Consider the following 20,739-nt stretch of genomic DNA (forward strand, 5'->3'; position numbering starts at 1 on the left):
CAGCGTATGCGTCAAAGGTCGGGACGGGGTTAAATCCATCATATACAAGTAGAAACAGCTACGTTGTAAGCCTCAGCCGCATGGAGTAAAAGCAAGCTCAGACAATCATGGAGTCTTCGGCGGTGCTGACTGCGCACGCGCCGGCGTGTAAAAGCTGGAAATGTCCGCTGCCTGGCAACAGAGGGATACATTGGTGTATGTGTAAGTTGCGCCGAGACGCGCATTAAGTCCCTCATGCGCTTCCATACCATGGGTGCGCAGGCACCGGCATCCAATACCGGAAGTTGCCATCGCTAGGCAACATACGCGTCTAGGGACGCTCTGAAGTCAAAGTGTGTGGGCTGCGCCCGTGCATATGCGCATGTAGGTGTTATCTCAGGGCTATCAGACCGGAGGTGTAATGGGGGTTCTTTGGCACAAGATGCGTACTTAGGCATATTGTTTACTGATAGTACTATATTGTTACTTGCTTAATTTAGGTGCGCACTTTTGAGTACCATGGGACATAAGGCTTCTATGCTTGTTCTACTCAATACACTCTTAATGCATAGTTGGATATATTCTCCTATTTGAACTCAGGTATTGTTGCCAGTGTGTGCGTACTGCATTATGTGTCATATATCTATAGGGCCTCACCACTGAGTTCAGGATCCCATGCTGGCATATTGTATGTTTTAGCACATTTTTTATACCTTAGTAGTTTACATACCCAGGTATTGTTGCTTATTCATGCGTATTGTGTTATGTGCCATTTGCCATTTCATTTATGGGGCCTTATTAGTGATCTCAGGATCCCATGTTTAGTACTGTCATATGTTGTACATCTTTAGCACATCCCTTGTACCTCAGTATATTTTCTTCATGTGCCGCCATATCAGCCATTTAAGGCCTCTATTTGTGTCATCATGCTTTTTGCACTTTATTAATATGCTGTCCATATAGGTTACTGAGATACATATTTGTATGTGTTCTTTCTTTCCCCCTTTCACCTTGTGTACAGGCGTTTGCCTTATTATAGGCATTGTTCTAAGTGTTTTTAAAAATGTTTTGTCCTGTATTTTCACCTTAATAAAGCTGTGTTGTTTTTTGTACAAATCCATGCTGTTTGGTGATCCCCATTTTGTATGGCCTCTGCTTTTCCTTTGTTTTTGTGCAGATTTGTTCTCGGAGGTCAGGGTTGGATCCCAAGTGTTCATGTTCTGTGGTGCGTCCACATAGTAATTAGATGCTGGCCTTAAAGCCCATTTAGATGTGTACAAGTCAATCTGCGCTTGTTTGAAAAGGCCAACAAAATCTGTATGTGGGATAACGATCGTTAATATAATTGTATTGGTCCTATACAGCATCATGTTGCCAGCAGCATATTCTCACTTTACATAAAGCGATGAGCACCCAACAACGTTTGTCAAATCACACACATTTTGTATACAAGCTGACAATCAGAAAGGAGCATTCTTATGAAAGCTCATTCACCAATTATCAGCATCTCTCATGACAGGCCTACTCTAAATAAGGGGATCAGCAGAATCTATTAATACCTGCAATGGTGAGCCCTGTCGGGCTTTATACTGCAGCATTTTGGGCATTTGTAAACCACCTGTCCTGGCTTCAGTTGCAGGCTTTCAATAAATTCCTTTGTGGCATTTCCCTTAGGAACAGCACCCTGCGAAAAAAAAGGAAGAGAGATATTATTTTAGTTAAGATTAACTCAAAGAGGCTGTCCACTACTTTAGCATTGATGACCTACGTACTCACTGCTCTGTCTTCTGATAGTGTCCGCCGCAGGGCACTGCACAATGCCTCTTAATGATTTAAATATGAGGTGGATGTGTAGTACCAAGCGCCGGCCGCTGTCAGCATGGCCAACTCCGCAAGTGAGTATTTCCAGCCGGCGACACCGATAACAGCTGATCGGCGCTAGTGCCAGGTGTCGAACCCCGACTGATCAGACATTGGGGGCTTATCCTAAGGATAGGTCATCAATGCTAAAGGAGTGGACAACCTTTTCAAATTATCTTATATAAAATATTAAAAAGACATACAAGGAGGAAGATAGCAAGGAAATTGCATTATCTCTACAATGACATTTTTTTTTCTAAATCCATAAACACATATACAGATTCATATACTATACACCAATTAACAATGTAACAAGTCAATAAGTGCTCATTTAATACAGTTTTACAAATTGATGCAAACTGCATGGGAATGGACAACTGTTAGTCCGATTGGTCGATCCACATAATGTATGTATATTGTCGGCAGCACATTCACTACTTACATTAGCAGATGTGCTGCCGATGACAAGTATTTTTTAAGTCGCATAAAAGATGTGATCAGCTTGTTTCTCAGCTAATTGCTGCCATATTTACACCATCAAAAATGATCATTGTGGACATGTTTCCAAGACATTAAAGGCGATCTGACTGCTGCTACTGGGCAGGCGGCACCATCTTGCTAGAGAGAAAAAAAGAACTGCCTCCTCCAAGATGTAGCAGCTATTGGATCGCTGATAGCTGCTACAGTGCAGGTGCCATTTTCAGACTGATTTTTTTTTTTTTTTTAATGAATCAATGTATACCATAAAAAAATAAACATTCTAGATATTCTAGATGAGATCATGCTGTAGTGCCGGCACCTGTCTGCAGAAGGTTTTTTTTAAAAAATATCTATAATATAACGCTGGGAGCGTCATTCTGTCCGAAGCCTTTATAGACTGCGCAAGCGCTGGCGCAGTCTGGACCCCAGAGAGTGACGCTCCCAGGAGATCGCGGTATGCGTAAACACTGAACGCACACCGCGCCTCTCCGCCAGAGAGGCAGGGACGCGCCAGGAGGGTAAGTATTATATTCACCTGTCCCCCGTTCCAGTGCTGCGTGCGGCTCCATGTTCCGGGTCCTCTGCCTGTGACGTTCACAGTTCAGAGGGCGCGATGACGCGCTTAATGTGCGCCGCCCTCTGACTGAACAGTCACAGCCAGAGGACCCCGAACACGGAGCGGACTCAGCGCTGGATCACGGCCAGGTGAATATAGCAAGTGTCGGGGGCCTGAGCTAGGGCAATACCGGCACCTGACCCCCACAGCGCGCCAGTGTCCACGCATGCTCAGGCCCCCCAGCACTCGGCGCCCAGCGACGATAGGTGAGTATGGTATTTTTTTTTATATATCGCAGCAGCATACAGGGCATATAATCCTATGGAGCATCTTATGGGGCCATCAACCATAATGGAGCAGTGTAGGGGGGCATATAATACCATGGAGCATCTTATGGGGGCCATCAACCATAATGGAGCAGTGTAGGGGGGCATATAATACCATTGAGCATCTTATGGGGCCATCAACCATAATGGAGCAGTGTAGGGGGGCATATAATCCTATGGAGCATCTTATGGGGCCATCAACCATAATGGAGCAGTGTAGGGGGGCATATAATCCTATGGAGCATCTTATGGGGCCATCAACCATAATGGAGCAGTGTAGGGGGGCATATAATACCATGGAGCATCTTATGGGGGCCATCAACCATAATGGAGCAGTGTAGGGGGGCATATAATACCATTGAGCATCTTATGGGGCCATCAACCATAATGGAGCAGTGTAGGGGGGCATATAATACCATGGAGCATCTTATGGGGGCCATCAACCATAATGGAGCAGTGTAGGGGGGCATATAATACCATGGAGCATCTTATGGGGGCCATCAACTATAATGGAGCAGTGTAGGGGGGCATATAATACCATTGAGCATCTTATGGGGCCATCAACCATAATGGAGCAGTGTGCGGGGGCATATAATACCATGGAGCATCTTATGGGGGCCATCAACTATAATGGAGCAGTGTAGGGGGGCATATAATACCATGGAGCATCTTATGGGGCCATCAACCATAATGGAGCAGTGTACGGGGCATATAATACCATGGAGCATCTTATGGGGGCCATCAACTATAATGGAGCAGTGTAGGGGGGCATATAATACCATGGAGCATCTTATGGGGCCATCAACCATAATGGAGCAGTGTACGGGGCTTATAATACCATGGAGCATCTTATGGGGCCATCAACCATAATGGAGCAGTGTACGGGGGCATATAATACCATGGAGCATCTTATGGGGCCATCACTCGGCGCCCAGCGACGATAGGTGAGTATGGTATTTTTTTTTATATATCGCAGCAGCATACAGGGCATATAATCCTATGGAGCATCTTATGGGGCCATCAACCATAATGGAGCAGTGTAGGGGGGCATATAATACCATGGAGCATCTTATGGGGGCCATCAACCATAATGGAGCAGTGTAGGGGGGCATATAATACCATTGAGCATCTTATGGGGCCATCAACCATAATGGAGCAGTGTAGGGGGGCATATAATCCTATGGAGCATCTTATGGGGCCATCAACCATAATGGAGCAGTGTAGGGGGGCATATAATACCATGGAGCATCTTATGGGGGCCATCAACCATAATGGAGCAGTGTAGGGGGGCATATAATACCATTGAGCATCTTATGGGGCCATCAACCATAATGGAGCAGTGTAGGGGGGCATATAATACCATGGAGCATCTTATGGGGGCCATCAACCATAATGGAGCAGTGTAGGGGGGCATATAATACCATGGAGCATCTTATGGGGGCCATCAACTATAATGGAGCAGTGTAGGGGGGCATATAATACCATTGAGCATCTTATGGGGCCATCAACCATAATGGAGCAGTGTGCGGGGGCATATAATACCATGGAGCATCTTATGGGGCCATCAACCATAATGGAGCAGTGTACGGGGCTTATAATACCATGGAGCATCTTATGGGGCCATCAACCATAATGGAGCAGTGTACGGGGGCATATAATACCATGGAGCATCTTATGGGGCCATCAACCATAATGGAGCAGTGTACGGGGCATATAATACCATGGAGCATGTTATGGGGGCCATAAACCTTTATGGAGCAGTGTACGGGGCATATAATACTATGGAGCATGTTATGGGGGCCATAAACGTTTATGGAGCAGTGTACGGGGCATATAATACTATGGAGCATGTTATGGGGGCCATAAACCTTTATAGAGCAGTGTACGGGGGCATATACTATGGAGCATCTTATGGGGGCCATAAACCTTTATGGAGCAGTGTACGGGGCATATACTATGGAGCATCTTATGGGGGCCATAAACCTTTATGGAGCAGTGTACGGGGCATATACTATGGAGCATCTTATGGGGGCCATAAACCTTTATGGAGCAGCGTATGGGGCATATGGATGGGAGCAGCAAATTACAGAACGGGGGCGCAGGATGGGAGCAGCATATGACAGAATAGGGCAGCACATGGCAGAACGGGGGTGCAGGATGGCAGCAGCACATGACAGAACGGGGGTGCAGGATGGCAGCAGCACATGACAGAATGGAGGCGCAGGATGGGTGCAGCACATGACAGAACGGGGGCGCAGGATGGGAGCAGCACATGACAGGATGGGGGCGCAGGATGGGTGCAGCACATGTCGAAATGGAGGCGCAGGATGGGTGCAGCACATGTCAGAACGGAGGCGCAGGATGGAGCAGCACATGACAGGATGGGGGCGCAGGATGGAGCAGCACATGACAGGATGGGGACGCAGGATGGAGCAGCACATGACAGGATGGGGACGCAGGATAGAGCAGCACATGACAGGATGGAGACCATATACCAATATAAATGCTCGCCACCCGGGCGTAGAACGGGTTCATTAGCTAGTATATAATATTCATTATGTAACATAAGGGGCAGGTCAGTGAGGAATCAGTGACCTGTCAGAAGACATACTGGTGAATACCTAAGCAGAGCACCACAAGAAGACCCCCACAGGCCGCCCCAAAGCACGAGAATATCATTAACTCAAAACTGAAAATAAGGATTAAACAACAACCACAAGACGGATTTCATCAACAAGGTAGTATTTTAATTAGTAGTAGGGTAAGTTCACACAGGGCATTTTTTATGCTAATTTTCAGCTGCTTTTTACAGTACCAGCAAAGCCTATGAGATTTCAGAAATCTCATGCACACACATTGTGTGACGATGCCTGCACACACACATACACAACCCCCGAGAGGCCCGCACAGACCCCCGGCAGCCCGCACAGACCCCTGGAGGCCCGCACAGACCCCCGGCAGGCCCGCACAGACCTCCGGCAGCGCGCACAGACCCCCTGGAGGCCCGTACAGACCCCCCACGGTCACGCACAGACCCCGCCCACACACACAGTCTCCACACACACAGTCTCCACGCACATACCTCCCACACTCACTCCATCATGACATTATTTGAGCAGCCAATCACAGCCATGCCATTAGTTAACATGGCTAACATGCCTGACAGGATGTGCCCACACTTCTTAGGATCCCCAACTGGTTATTGCAATATGTGAACTTCCGACTCCGGTATCCGATATTGCAGTATTGGAATGCTCAATACTACTCACAACCCAACCGCTGACAGCAACCAAGAAATTTGCTTTACAAATCATGGACTTGGGACCTAGTATGCAAATACCCAGGATTAGCTAAGTAAAAAGTAACATAGCTCACCTCCTGGACTGAAAATAAGACATTGTGAATGAATGAATGGAGCTAAGCAGTGATCACTGTAGTATTGGGGGCCAAAGAGTAAAATTTATACACAAGCAGCTATCGAGGCATATACACACTGGGATACATAAAGAAACCCCCATTATCAGATGAAGCGCGTGGTGTGTTCCTTTCCAATGACAACAGGCTCATCTCATAAATCCGATAAAGTATACTCAGCTGTAGCTTTTGGTAACTGACACGCTATAGACACATTAAAGAAAATGTGTCATTTTGTTGGGAAATCATGTTTATATGGCATTTTTTAAACGTTTTGATCTATTTTTTTCTTTTTAATTTCATTATTTGCATTTTTAAAATAGAAAAAAATCTGAAATCATGACATTTTCACACTTGCAATTAGGACTAATTTAAGGAGGTTGTCCAAGCATCACACACAAGTCTTCTGTCACAATGTGAATCATGATAGCGGTCACATGGCCACATGTATGCAATTTCCATATTTGAACCCTTGCGCCCACTAAACGTATCCAGCTTCTTTCAACACACTTCTATTGAGAGAGTCCGAGAACGACTAGTTGGCACATGACAGCAAGTATGCAACTCGCAGTGTGTGTGTGTCAAGCCTGGACAACCCCTTTAAGACTTCTGCTTCCTGATGGGCACATGGACTTTGGCAGCAATAGACTAGCTGAGATCCTTTTGATTATATCATATATTTTCCCTGAATTTTTATATGAATTTTGTAAAGACATTTTGAATTAATAAGCTGTATACAAAAGTGTTACCTGTCATTGTATTCCTGCCTGTGATGATAATGAGACTAGTGAAAAATCATCATCTGTACAGAACAGGAAGTGGAGCCTATGATTAGGCCTAGTTGTCAGTATGAAAATTGCAAGATTTCTGATTTATTTTAACCAGTTAGTGAGAGGTGCAGCACATGTATTACATAACCACCATCCAAAAGTAACCAGTGTGATTGGAGTTAGCGTTTAACATGGCGACCATCATTCCAGGGCTCACTGTGATCACGAGATGCTAATGGGTTGCCATGACAGCCAAGGAGCTTCTGAAGGCCTGCATGTCTGCTATGGCATCCCTCCTATAAAGTCCCTAAGGTGACTAATAAAAAGTGTAAATAAATTAAACATAAATCAATATTTTTTTTTATAAATATGACAAAATATCCCTTTCAAACATTAATATCAAAATGTAGAAAAAAAAGCATTTAAAGTATTGCCATGTGCATAATTGCCTAAACTAATAAAAAAGTGAAAATATGTATCCTATGTGGAGAATGCCAAAACAAAAGAAAGGATTAAAATGCCAGAAATCGTCACATTTCCACCCAAAGATGCAATAAAAAGCAAACAAAACATCAGATGTACCCTACAATTGTATCAATATAAATGCCATCTCAGCATGCAAAATACAGGGTGCAGCCACAGAAAAAGAAAAAAGTTGAGTCTCAGAAAATGTCAAAATAAATCAATTTTTCCAAATATTTTTTAATCACTAAAATGCACATCTATCTATTCATCCATCCCCCCCAAAAAATAACTACAACAATGTGATATCCAAATTAAAAAGGAAACCAAACCCAGCAACGGCAAGCGTCTGGGCAGATCAGTAAGATTCAACACGTATTACTGCAAGACCTGCAGCTTTGTCAATCAGGAGATTGTTATATTAAAGGGCACCACATATTGCTGCAAGACCTGCAGCTTTGTCAATCAGGAGATTGTTATATTAAAGGGCATCACATATTGCTGCAAGACCTGCAGCTTTGTCAATCAGGAGATTGTTATATTAAAGGGCACCACATATTGCTGCAAGACCTGCAGCTTTGTCAATCAGGAGATTGTTATATTAAAGGGCACCACATATTGCTGCAAGACCTGCAGCTTTGTCAATCAGGAGATTGTTATATTAAAGGGCATCACATATTGCTGCAAGACCTGCAGCTTTGTCAATCAGGAAATTGTTATATTAAAGGGCACCACATATTGCTGCAAGACCTGCAGCTTTGTCAATCAGGAGATTGTTATATTAAAGGGCATCACATATTGCTGCAAGACCTGCAGCTTTGTCAATCAGGAGATTGTTATATTAAAGGGCACCACATATTGCTGCAAGACCTGCAGCTTTGTCAATCAGGAGATTGTTATATTAAAGGGCACCACATATTGCTGCAAGACCTGCAGCTTTGTCAATCAGGAAATTGTTATATTAAAGGGCACCACATATTGCTGCAAGACCTGCAGCTTTGTCAATCAGGAGATTGTTATATTAAAGGGCATCACATATTGCTGCAAGACCTGCAGCTTTGTCAATCAGGAGATTGTTATGTTAAAGGGCACCACATATTGCTGCAAGACCTGCAGCTTTGTCAATCAGGAGATTGTTATATTAAAGGGCATCACATATTGCTGCAAGACCTGCAGCTTTGTCAATCAGGAAATTGTTATATTAAAGGGCACCACATATTGCTGCAAGACCTGCAGCTTTGTCAATCAGGAGATTGTTATATTAAAGGGCATCACATATTGCTGCAAGACCTGCAGCTTTGTCAATCAGGAGATTGTTATATTAAAGGGCATCACATATTGCTGCAAGACCTGCAGCTTTGTCAATCAGGAGATTGTTATATTAAAGGGCACCACATATTGCTGCAAGACCTGCAGCTTTGTCAATCATGAGATTGTTATATTAAAGGACATCACATATTGCTGCAAGACCTGCAGCTTTGTCAATCAGGAGATTGTTATATTAAAGGGCACCACATATTGCTGCAAGACCTGCAGCTTTGTCAATCAGGAGATTGTTATATTAAAGGGCACCATGTCCCGATACAGCTACACTCTACATAGGATCTTAGATTTCCAAAGTGACTAGCAGAGGGAGCACACTTTTTTTTAAAGGGCTGATTTAGATGTCAGTGATTTTGTTTGTATGCAAAAAATTGACCAATTTTCATCAGTGTTTTGGATCAGATTTCATCAGCATTTGATCAGTGTGACAGTTTTTACTACCAGCATTTCATCAGTTTTTCTCATATGCAAAAAAAACCCTCCAAAATGATGAAGTATTCTCAAGCTTCTCCTATCAGTCACTGAAAAATGGAAGGGACATGAATGGGATGGCATACAAGTTTTGTCTGATTTTTTTCACAGACCCATAGGCTTACATTGGCAAGCTGATCCATGAATCAGACATGTGTCCACTAGGTCGGCAAAATAAAAAAAAATGAAGAAAAACAGAGATAGAACCAGTAAAAGAAAAATGTTGTCTGGCCTCATTCAGAACATGCTAAGTAATGCCGGCATCTCAAACACGTCGCCCATTGGACACATGCGTCCCCCGAGCTGGCTTCCTGAGGCCCGCAAGCCCCGGAGCTCCCGTGATGATCACGGCCCGGTCCTAGGGGAGGCGGACTTCAGCGATTATTTTCAGTTATATCTGCCTCCGTAGGCTTCTTTCACACTTCCGTCGTCTGGCAGCTGTCAGAATGCGTCACTGCGATGTATCGACGGGTGTCTTAAAAATAGTGGAAAACGGATGTAATGCATCCAGTTTTCTGACCAGAGAAAGAAAGAAAAAGAGAGAAAGAGAGAGATTCCCCTGACTAGAAAATCCTTCCACGCATGCTCAGAATAGAAAATACGTCACTGGATTCCTGTTTTGTACAGTGACGGATCCTGCACCCATAGGCTTCCATTATAGCCAACGACGGGCAACGCAGGACTTGTCATTGAGCGATTTTCCGACGTGCAGAAAAAACGTTCCTCTGACGTTTTCTCCACCTGACGGACCGCTATTTTCCGACGGATCCAGTGCATGACGGTGGAAACAGATGGCCATCCGTCACAATCCGTCGTTAATACAAGTCTATGGGAAAAAACAGGATCCAGCAGAAAAATTTGTAGGATCCTGTTTTTTCAAAAATCGACAGATTTCGATGGGAGCTAAAACACGGAAGTGTGAAAGAGGCCTTAGACGTGCACTCAATTGAATGATATCACGGCGGAGACACCAGCTCTCTGTACAGCAATACCAATACGAGCACCAGCCAATCAGAGGCCAGCAGCTGACATTGGGAAGCGTGTGGCGTCACTGTCCTGAGCCGCTCGGGCTGTGGAGAAGAGGACGCTGCTCGGAAAGGAGGAGACGTGAGGTGAGAAGGAATTTTTTAATGTGTATGTGAAGAGTGGCAGAAATGAGGAAATTACTACAAGATAATGAACAGAATGGGCACATTACTGTAAAATGGGGACATTACTACAAGATGGTGACCAGGATGGTACAATACTACAAGATGGGGACATTACTACAAGATGGGGATCAGGATGGGACATTACTACAAGATGGGCACCAGGATGGGACATTACTACAAGATGGGGACCAGGATGGGACAATACTACAAGATGGGGACATTACTACAAGATGGGGATCAGGATGGGACAATACTACAAGATGGGGACATTACTACAAGATGGGGATCAGGATGGGACATTACTACAAGATGGGCACCAGGATGGGACATTACTACAAGATGGGGACCAGGATGGGACAATACTACAAGATGGGGACATTACTACAAGATGGGGATCAGGATGGGACATTACTACAAGATGGGTACCAGGATGGGACATTACTACAAGATGGGGACCAGGATGGGACAATACTACAAGATGGGGACATTACTACAAGATGGTGACCAGGATGGGACAATACTACAAGATGGGGACATTACTACAAGATGGGGATCAGGATGGGACATTACTACAAGATGGGCACCAGGATGGGACAATACTACAAGATGGGGACATTACTACAAGATGGTGACCAGGATGGTACAATACTACAAGATGGGGACATTACTACAAGATGGGGATCAGGATGGTACAATACTACAAGATGGGCACCAGGATGGGACATTACTACAAGATGGGGACCAGGATGGGACAATACTACAAGATGGGGACATTACTACAAGATGGTGACCAGGATGGTACAATACTACAAGATGGGGACATTACTACAAGATGGGGATCAGGATGGTACAATACTACAAGATGGGCACCAGGATGGGACATTACTACAAGATGGGGACCAGGATGGGACAATACTACAAGATGGGGACATTACTACAAGATGGTGACCAGGATGGTACAATACTACAAGATGGGAACATTACTACAAGATGGGGATCAGGATGGTACAATACTACAAGATGGGCACCAGGATGGGACATTACTACAAGATGGGGACCAGGATGGGACAATACTACAAGATGGGGACATTACTACAAGATGGTGACCAGGATGGTACAATACTACAAGATGGGGACATTACTACAAGATGGGGATCAGGATGGTACAATACTACAAGATGGGGACCAGGATGGGACATTACTACAAGATGGGGACATTACTACAAGATGGTGACCAGGCTGGGACAATACTACAAGATGGGGACATTACTACAAGATGGTGACCAGGATGGGACATTACTACAAGATGGCGACATTACTACAAGATGGGGACCAGGAAGGTACAACACTACAAGATGGGGACCAGGATGGTACAATACTACAAGATGGGGACCAGGATGGGACATTACTGCAAGATGGGGATCAGGATGGGACATTACTACAAGATGGGGACATTACAACAAGATGGGGACCAGGATGGTACAATACTACAAGATAGGGACATTACTACAAGATGGGGACCAGGATGGTACAATACTACAAGATGGGGACCAGGATGGGACATTACTACAAGATGGGGACCAGGATAGGACATTACTACAAGATGGGGACATTACTAAAAGATGGGGACATTACTACAATATGGTGACCAGGATGGGACATTACTACAAGATGAGGACATTACTACAAGATGGGGATCAGGATGGTACAATACAACAAGATGGGCACCAGGATGGGACATTACTACAAGATGGGGACCAGGATGGGACAATACTACAAGATGGGGACATTACTACAAGATGGTGACCAGGATGGTACAATACTACAAGATGGGGACATTACTACAAGATGGGGATCAGGATGGTACAATACTACAAGATGGGGACCAGGATGGGACATTACTACAAGATGGGGACATTACTACAAGATGGTGACCAGGCTGGGTCAATACTACAAGATGGGGACCAGGATGGTACAATACTACAAGATAGGGACATTACTACAAGATGGGGACCAGGATGGTACAATACTACAAGATGGGGACCAGGATGGGACATTACTACAAGATGGGGACCAGGATAGGACATTACTACAAGATGGGGACATTACTAAAAGATGGGGACATTACTACAATATGGTGACCAGGATGGGACATTACTACAAGATGAGGACATTACTACAAGATGGGGACCAGGATGGGACATTACTACAAGATGGGGACATTACTACAAGACGGGGACCAGGATGGGACATTACTACAAGATGGTGACCAGTACCAACGAAGAAACTAAATGCATATTAACAGAAATCTGGAAAAAACGGGCACGTATATGTAATGATCCCCCAGACTCTATATAATCGCTCCAAATATCAAATATGAAAAAGGAGAAACGGGAGCATATAGTCAATATGTAAAACGAACAATCTTTATTTATACATGAAAATTTAAAAGAAGGGTATAGGACATAAATATGCGTAATAATATTACCATGACATAACATAGATAGGGGAAAAAAATCCCACATCCCACCACCCCGACGTCAAGCAAATCAGATGGTCGTAATATAACACCAGGTGGGCACCTATGCGGGTGACCACATAACGACACCAAACAAGTAAGAACCAAAAAGCACACTGGCAGGAAGCAGAAATATCTACAACAATGCTAGCACTAGGCTAACGAATGACTACCTATGTGCGGGGCTAGAAAAAATGTCTATGCTAGCACTCATGGTCCCTGCCACGCAAAAAGACGTAACATATCTAGAGCAAGTAATAGGGTAATATAGCGTGACAGGAAACCACCACTACACATAGCACTGAAATAAGGGTGCATAGCCAGCGTGCAAGGTTAACCGAAAAACGGCAATGGTGCCGACAGTAAAAGAATACGCCAGGTGCTCACCTGATATCCGTGGGGGGAGAGAGATGCAGGGGTCCCGCCGGTAGAAACGCCCCGACGCGCGTTTCGCGGCGAAAACACGCCGCTTCCTCAACGCCTGGGACATTACTACAAGATGGGGACATTACTAAAAGATGGGGACATTACTACAATATGGTGACCAGGATGGGACATTACTACAAGATGAGGACATTACTACAAGATGGGGACCAGGATGGGACATTACTACAAGATGGTGACCAGGATGGGACAATACTACAAGATGGGGACATTATTACAAGATGGCGACCAGGATGGGACAATAGTACAAGATGGGGACATTACTACAATATGGTGACAAGGATGGGATATTACTACAAGATAGGGACCAGGATAGGACATTACCACAGGATAGGGACATTACTACAAGGTGGGGACACTACTATAAGATGGGGACATTACTGTAAAATGCTGACCAGGTTGGGACAATACTACAAGATGGGGACAAGGATGGAACATTACAAGATAGGGACAAGGATGGGACATTACTACAAGATGGGGACATTACTGTAAAATGCTGACCAGGATGGGGGCATTACTACAAGATGGGAACATTATTACAAAATACTGACCAGGATATGTACATTACTACTAGATGGGGAGCTTAGTATAAGATGTTGGTCAGAATTACTACATGGTGCTAATTCTAAGACAAAATTACTGTACGTGGCCAGTTAGGGGACACAATGAGGAAATAAAAATCATAAAAAAGTAAAAAAACAAAATTCTAAATAAAGTATGACTTTATAAACTAAAGTAACCAAAAAAAGTGCATGTTTGTGATCGCTGCACCCGTAATGACCCAAGTTATAAAACTGTACCATAACCCAAACATTGAATACCATTTAAAAGAATAAAATAAAAGACAAACTAAAATGTTCAAAAAAATTATCAAAAGATGTATAGAAAAAATAATATGGTATCAGTAAAAATGTCATCTCGTCCTGTAAGGAATGCGGCCCTTCAAATTCACATTTTTTTCTATGTGCGGTCCATATTCCCAGCAGAGTTTGAGACCCCTGTTTTAATAAGAACAGCAAAAGGAAAATGAGATAAGTGGTGTCAGGGGTGTCTGCAGGAATAGCGGCGACTTGGATGCAGCGCATTTTCTCTGCGTGCAAAACACTGCGCTGTAGGCTACAAGCACACTGGATGGGATTTATAGGAATCCCATGGCCACTGTGCTTCTATATGACGCTGCGTAAACTCACCAACGGTGACGGCTCATGAGCCGCAGCAGGTCAATATTCTCAGCTTCATCCAGAAAACCTCAGGCAATTTGTTTCTCACTACTCATCCGTGTGCAGTCATCCGTATGCCATCTGTTTTTTACAACAGCTATTAACCACTTACAGCCTCCTATGTTACAGAATTGCAATGTGTCCGTAATAATCGGATGCTTTACTGTGGATCATATGTTATTTGTTTTTTTAAGCACCCATAGATGTGAACTAGTGCACGCTACGATTTTGGTCAGTGAAAAAAAAAATCGCTGTCACATTGAATAACATTGCTCCAGAAAACACGGTTGTGTGAACAAGCTCTAATGGTGGAGTAAAGGAAGACAGTACAAGATAAATGATCTTTGAAAACACTTACATGAATACTGCACTATTAACAAAAATTCTGCTACACTAAAGATGTGCCTAATTTATTGAGACGGACTCTGCTGCAGTTGGTGCGACAGAAAAATCAAATCAATGGATACCTAAGGTCCTTTAATCCCTGCACATGAGGAAAGAGACATAGCGAATCAGAAGAACTATACTAAATTTGTAATTGGAGGCATTTGTTAATATTACTATTATTACACCTACTAGATATTGGGAAAGGATCTTGGAGATGGGAATACCATTTTAAGCCAATTTCTTAAGCCTTTTTTTCTTTTAAAGTGGTGTGACCAGCAAAAAAAAAAAGTTTGCAAAAGGATTGTGCAAATATTTCTTTTCCATTGAGAAAAACTGTTTCTGTAGAGACTGCTTGAGATGCCACTAAGCGCTCTTACAGCAGGTCCACCTCTAGCCCCCGAGCTTGTGACTGGCGGCGCACCTTGCTGGGTAAATATGTGCCCTGATAAGTGAGGCTTTAATGGCAATTATACGGAGCTGCTCCACTTTGGTCACAGAGAACCATAGGACAAGTGTCTGCTTACTGTGACCGAGTGTTAGGACGTGGGACGCACCATAGTGGACGGATTCTCATCTAATTTGCACAAATAAATAATGTGCCATTTAGGGACAATGACAATTCTATTCTGCAGGTGGTCATGTTTTGTTGCTAATATTGAATAAAAGTGTCTTTTACTTTTATCAGAAAATATTTTGTTTCTGTGTGCGAGTGTCACTGAATTGAAAAACCCATAAATCAGCAGTGTTTTGGATCCACATTTCACCGTAGGTGCGTGGGTCAGCTTTTACCATCAATATTTTTGGAATATGGATAGCTAAATGCTAAAATGTCTCGTATCCATTCCAATGTTAAAGGGGTTGTCCACTACTAGGACAGCGCCTTCTTAAACTAAATGTACGGCCTCGATAAAATAATAAAACCTATATTCACCTCCCGTGCCGGGCATCACATGTCTCGCACGAGAGCCCCGGGGAGAGCAAGTGCCAACACCGTGGGCACAGAGCCGGCACGGGAGGTGAGTATCGGCTTTATTATTCTGATGCATTTTATAGACACTGTTTGCTGCCTTAGGCTTAATATGTATAGGTTTTTATGTAAGTGGTGAAAAAAATTCGGAAATTTGTTAGAAAAACATTTTTGTTTTGCTTTTATTGCAATTTTCAGAGACCCATAATGTTTTTATTTTTCAGGATATGGGGCTCTGTGACGGCTTATTTTTTGTGTCCTGAGCTGATGTCATTTGGGGGTAGACATGATATTTTGATTGCATCTTACGGCCCAAAAAAAAAAACTGTAATTCTGGTGTTTTAAATTTTTTTTTCTTTTTTCTTTACATTGTTTAGCAATCGGATTAACTTATTTTATATTTTGATAGACTGGACTTTACGAAAGCACCAAATATGTCTATTTTCTTCTTAAATTGCTTTATTTGTTAAGGGGGCAAAAGGGGATTGATTATAACGTTGTGTTTTTTTTTAGTTCTTTCATTTGGTTTTAAACTGTATTTGTTAGTCCCTTTAGGGGACTTGAATCTGCCACAGGCTGGCTTTCACAGGAGGATGGTAATGACTGGCATGGAGGTATTCAGAAGACCTCCGGCTGTCAAGACAACTCATCAGCGCCCTGCGATCACATCACGGATGTGCCGATGGGAACGTGGAACGACGTGTGCCCATCAGTGCATGTTAAATGCTGATGTCACAGATTGGATTTAACAGCCGTGGGCAGAGCTCCACTTCAGCCTTGGCTGCTAGAGGCACATGATGGCTGATTAAGGGTATGTGCCCACGCTGCAGATTTTCCTGCGGATTTTTACGCAGCGGATTTGAAAAATCCGCAGTGCAAAACCACTGCGGTTTTCACTGCGGATTTTCTTGCAGTTTGTTCTGCGAATTCTTCTGCGGGTTTTCACCAGCACTTTCCTATTGGTGCTGGTTGAAACCCGCTGCGGAATCCGCACAAACAATTGACATGCTGCGGAAAATAATCCGCAGCGTTTCCACGCGGCTTTTTCTGCAGCATGTGCACAGCGGTTTTTTTCCCCATAGGTTTACATTGTACTGTAAACTTTGGGAAAACTGCTGCGGATCCGCAGCGGCCAAATCCGCTGCGGATCCGCAGCAAAATCCGCAGCGTGTGAACACAGCCTAAAGCTTGCGAGCCTGCATATAACATACCAGTATGTCATATGTCGGTAAGGGGTTAATAGCCGCATTGATAGAAGCATAGGTGTGTAAGTGCGGTTATCTCTGCACAAGCCTCAGTACTGAATAAATCACGATGTTTTGAAAATGTTGTTTCCATTTTTTTTTATCATTTGCATAGTATTAGCAAGTCTATCGATCCTGTGATTTCTATAACTCCATGAATTCTCGTTCTTGTGTGTTGCAATTTCTATGTTGTGGAGTGTGGTTTATTATTGACTTATGAAAACAGAGGTCTTTTTTTAAATTGTAAAAGGTGATTTTTAAAAAAAAAACAAAAAACTTTTTTTTGCACTATTTTACTTTTTACTTCACAAGGGTGATATTATTTACTGTAATGCTTATGTATTGCACAGTTATACCCGTCAATGCAAGTCTGACAGGCAGCCCAAAGGAAACGGTCTCTGAATTCTGTGTGTAGCACACTTTGAGGCTATATTAAAGCTTCTGAGGATGTACCGTGATTGGTGAAACACTCAAGAAACCGAGGAGTAGAAGAAGCAGTGGGATCGGTAAAATAAATATTGTTATGTCTCAAGATGAAGAGGAAATGTGTGTTTGAAAAAAATCCTTCTTAATACAGGTTGAAAATGTGTCATCATTGCCAAAATAGTTTTTAATTACAAACCTTATAAAACAGACCCAAAAAGTTATAAAATCAGACCTTAAATAGTGGGGACATTTTTGGAATGTTTATGGTAAAAGTCAAAACCTTCTGCTCCCAAGTATCTGTCCTTCTCTCCCAGGACTGTGGGATCAGACACAAGAAACTAACACCACAAGCCTTACTCGTGAATCATAACTTGTTGGCTTTAGCATTATCATCATGGATCATACATCCACAGACATGTCATCGAGGATGACAGGAACAAAGTAATAAATAGCCGAGATATTCTGGCACTCCATGTGTAATCCCGGGGACACCACTACATATGGCATCTGATTCTACAGGCCCAACTTCATACCACTACAATTATCTGGAGGAGTATTAAATGTAGCTATGACTAATAAAGAAAGCAGCCTTCAAATGTGCTGGTATCTCAGGACTAGGATTTCTTAATTACTTGGAACGCATGCTTCCTTCTAAAAAGCGATTGTACATACAGTGAGTCCAATGTTTTGTTGCAGCTCAGTTCTGTTCAGTTTTGCGCTGTTTCTAGTATTAGGACACTGTGCTATATACCTTTATCATATACCAATCTGTTCCATCATGTATATTATATACTCTACCATGTAGGATGCAGAAGGCCAAATAAACCCAGAATACTCCCTATGTTCCTTATTAGTATCCTGCTATAAACTACATGATAATTACCATCACATGGATTTTTAGTTTTGCGATTGGAAACTGTTGGGTGACACTTCCTAGGTAAAACCATCTTTCCGGAACTTAATAGCTCCTTTCAGCAAATTAGATAATTACAGTAGATAATTAGTTTTCAACCTGGACAGTGCCAAGATGCAACAGTCCAGACTGAGAACCACTGGTGAATGAACAGCTGCAAGCATAGCCTCGGTGACTAGTGGTGATGTCACTGAGGCTCCATTCCCAGCCGGGATGAACTGCGGTGACCCTGGCGAGATCCCCGCTAGCACCGTGAGAAAAATTCTCTTCTTTTCCTATACTACTTACTCTGGGAACCTGCATATTCAGTTGCAACTCTTTGACTATGTAAAATTATAGTTGTGTTTTTTTTTCAAGAACAAAAATTAAAAAGTCCCTATCAATTTTATAGATTTCTTGCAGCTGTATGTAAATAGACCCCATCAAAAATATCAAGATATGATGTAAAGCACCACTCTAGCTTTTTTTTTATTGCACAGCTATATGACCGGGGGCAGGGAACTTACATTGTAAACACGCTTGAGTGGTGCTTTAAGAAAAAGAAAATTAAATCAACATTATTAAATGGAGAAAAGTCAAGTCGTGGTATAATTTGCAGAAAAATCTTTACTCGGTTCAAACCCATGGCATGTTTGTGCAAACAATTGTGTGGAAGAGCCGGGTCATCATCGTATTTTAAAAAGTCACAGACAATACCAGAGGAAAGCTGTAGGCTAAATAAATGTGGCTTTACTTACTGCATGCGAGCCTTTTGCACACAGTTTTTGATGATTGTAGGACCCCTTTTAATTGGGGTAACCATGTCATGCATGGAAGGGTCCAGTACACCATAGCTTACAAAGCACCTTTGCTTTCGGGTTCACAGAAGTAAGGGTTATTCAGAGAGGGGTACTTGTGATGAGACCGCCTTAAATTTTAAGCGCTAACTCTGTCAGTATGCAAGGCCGTCTGGTAGTACAATAAGCACAAAACAGGTATACAATGCATTTAGCAGAGAAGAGAATGATAGCAGAATTCACTAGTTTCTTTCTTATTTATGGGTGCAGAATATATAACATAACCCTTACAAAGTACGGTAAAGCCAGAAACTGAGATGTCATACTTACAGGATCGGTGATCATAGCGCGCAGATGTGAGGCCAGAGCTAGGAACGCGAGCATGTTAAAGATGATCCCGTTGATTGTGCTATAAACCAAATCTTTGGATGGCAGCAGCATAACAAAAATAACAACAAACTCTGCATAGAAAACCAGGAACCAGGTAACTATGGCACAAGCAATGCCGCAGCCATCTTTGATGAACCACACTTTATCCATGGAGTAATCTACTGGTGGTGGGAGACACTTCTCGGGCTGGAGGTACTCTGCTGTCCTCTCAATATCCCGGTAGCGGTGGCTTGGGGTTGGCATGGTAAGCTTTACAGTCCATATTTTTAGCCTAGAAGAGACTGAAAATTAATTTACAAGAAATGAGAAAAGGATAACAATGTTATGTGTGTATATACAATAAGGTCCAGAAATAATTGGACAGTGAGACAAGTTTGGGCATTTTAGCCGTCTGCAAAAACATATTAAAGACAGTTATATAGTTAACATGGGCTTAAAATGCTGACCCTCATCTTTAAAGGGGTTGTCTGGTCTAAATTGATAAGTCTGCAATAATTTTATTTGACTGCAGACTTATAAATCCCCCACGCACGAACTGGCAGTGACGCGAACCTATGTGTTACGCGTACTCCAGGCCAAAGCCTGTCTAGTAGGTGCGGCCTTGATCCATACACTTGTATTGAGCAAGTTTGTACCCCATCTAGTGATGCAACCATAAAGTG

At 43.1% G+C, this 20,739-nt stretch overlaps 1 protein-coding gene across 5 annotated transcripts in view; it reads right to left on the bottom strand.

Annotated features, from left to right (window-relative positions):
- ZDHHC3 (zinc finger DHHC-type palmitoyltransferase 3) overlaps positions 1 to 20,739 on the bottom strand; it is a 91,468-nt gene that overhangs the window by 33,722 nt on the left and 37,007 nt on the right. For 3 of the 5 annotated variants that reach the window (XM_069730148.1, XM_069730146.1, XM_069730149.1), the window contains exons 2-3: positions 20,018 to 20,348; positions 1,539 to 1,663 (exon numbers count right to left, since the gene is read on the bottom strand). In XM_069730148.1, the coding sequence (XP_069586249.1) occupies positions 1,539 to 1,663; positions 20,018 to 20,320 (428 nt within the window). In that variant the 5' untranslated portion in view covers positions 20,321 to 20,348. Of the gene's footprint in view, positions 1 to 1,538; positions 1,664 to 20,017; positions 20,359 to 20,739 lie in introns of all 5 variants that reach the window. The other 2 variants (XM_069730147.1, XM_069730150.1) reach the window with 1 other exon arrangement.

The sequence above is a fragment of the Ranitomeya imitator genome, chromosome 6 (assembly GCF_032444005.1).
Source record: "Ranitomeya imitator isolate aRanImi1 chromosome 6, aRanImi1.pri, whole genome shotgun sequence".
Classification (NCBI taxonomy): domain Eukaryota; kingdom Metazoa; phylum Chordata; class Amphibia; order Anura; family Dendrobatidae; genus Ranitomeya; species Ranitomeya imitator.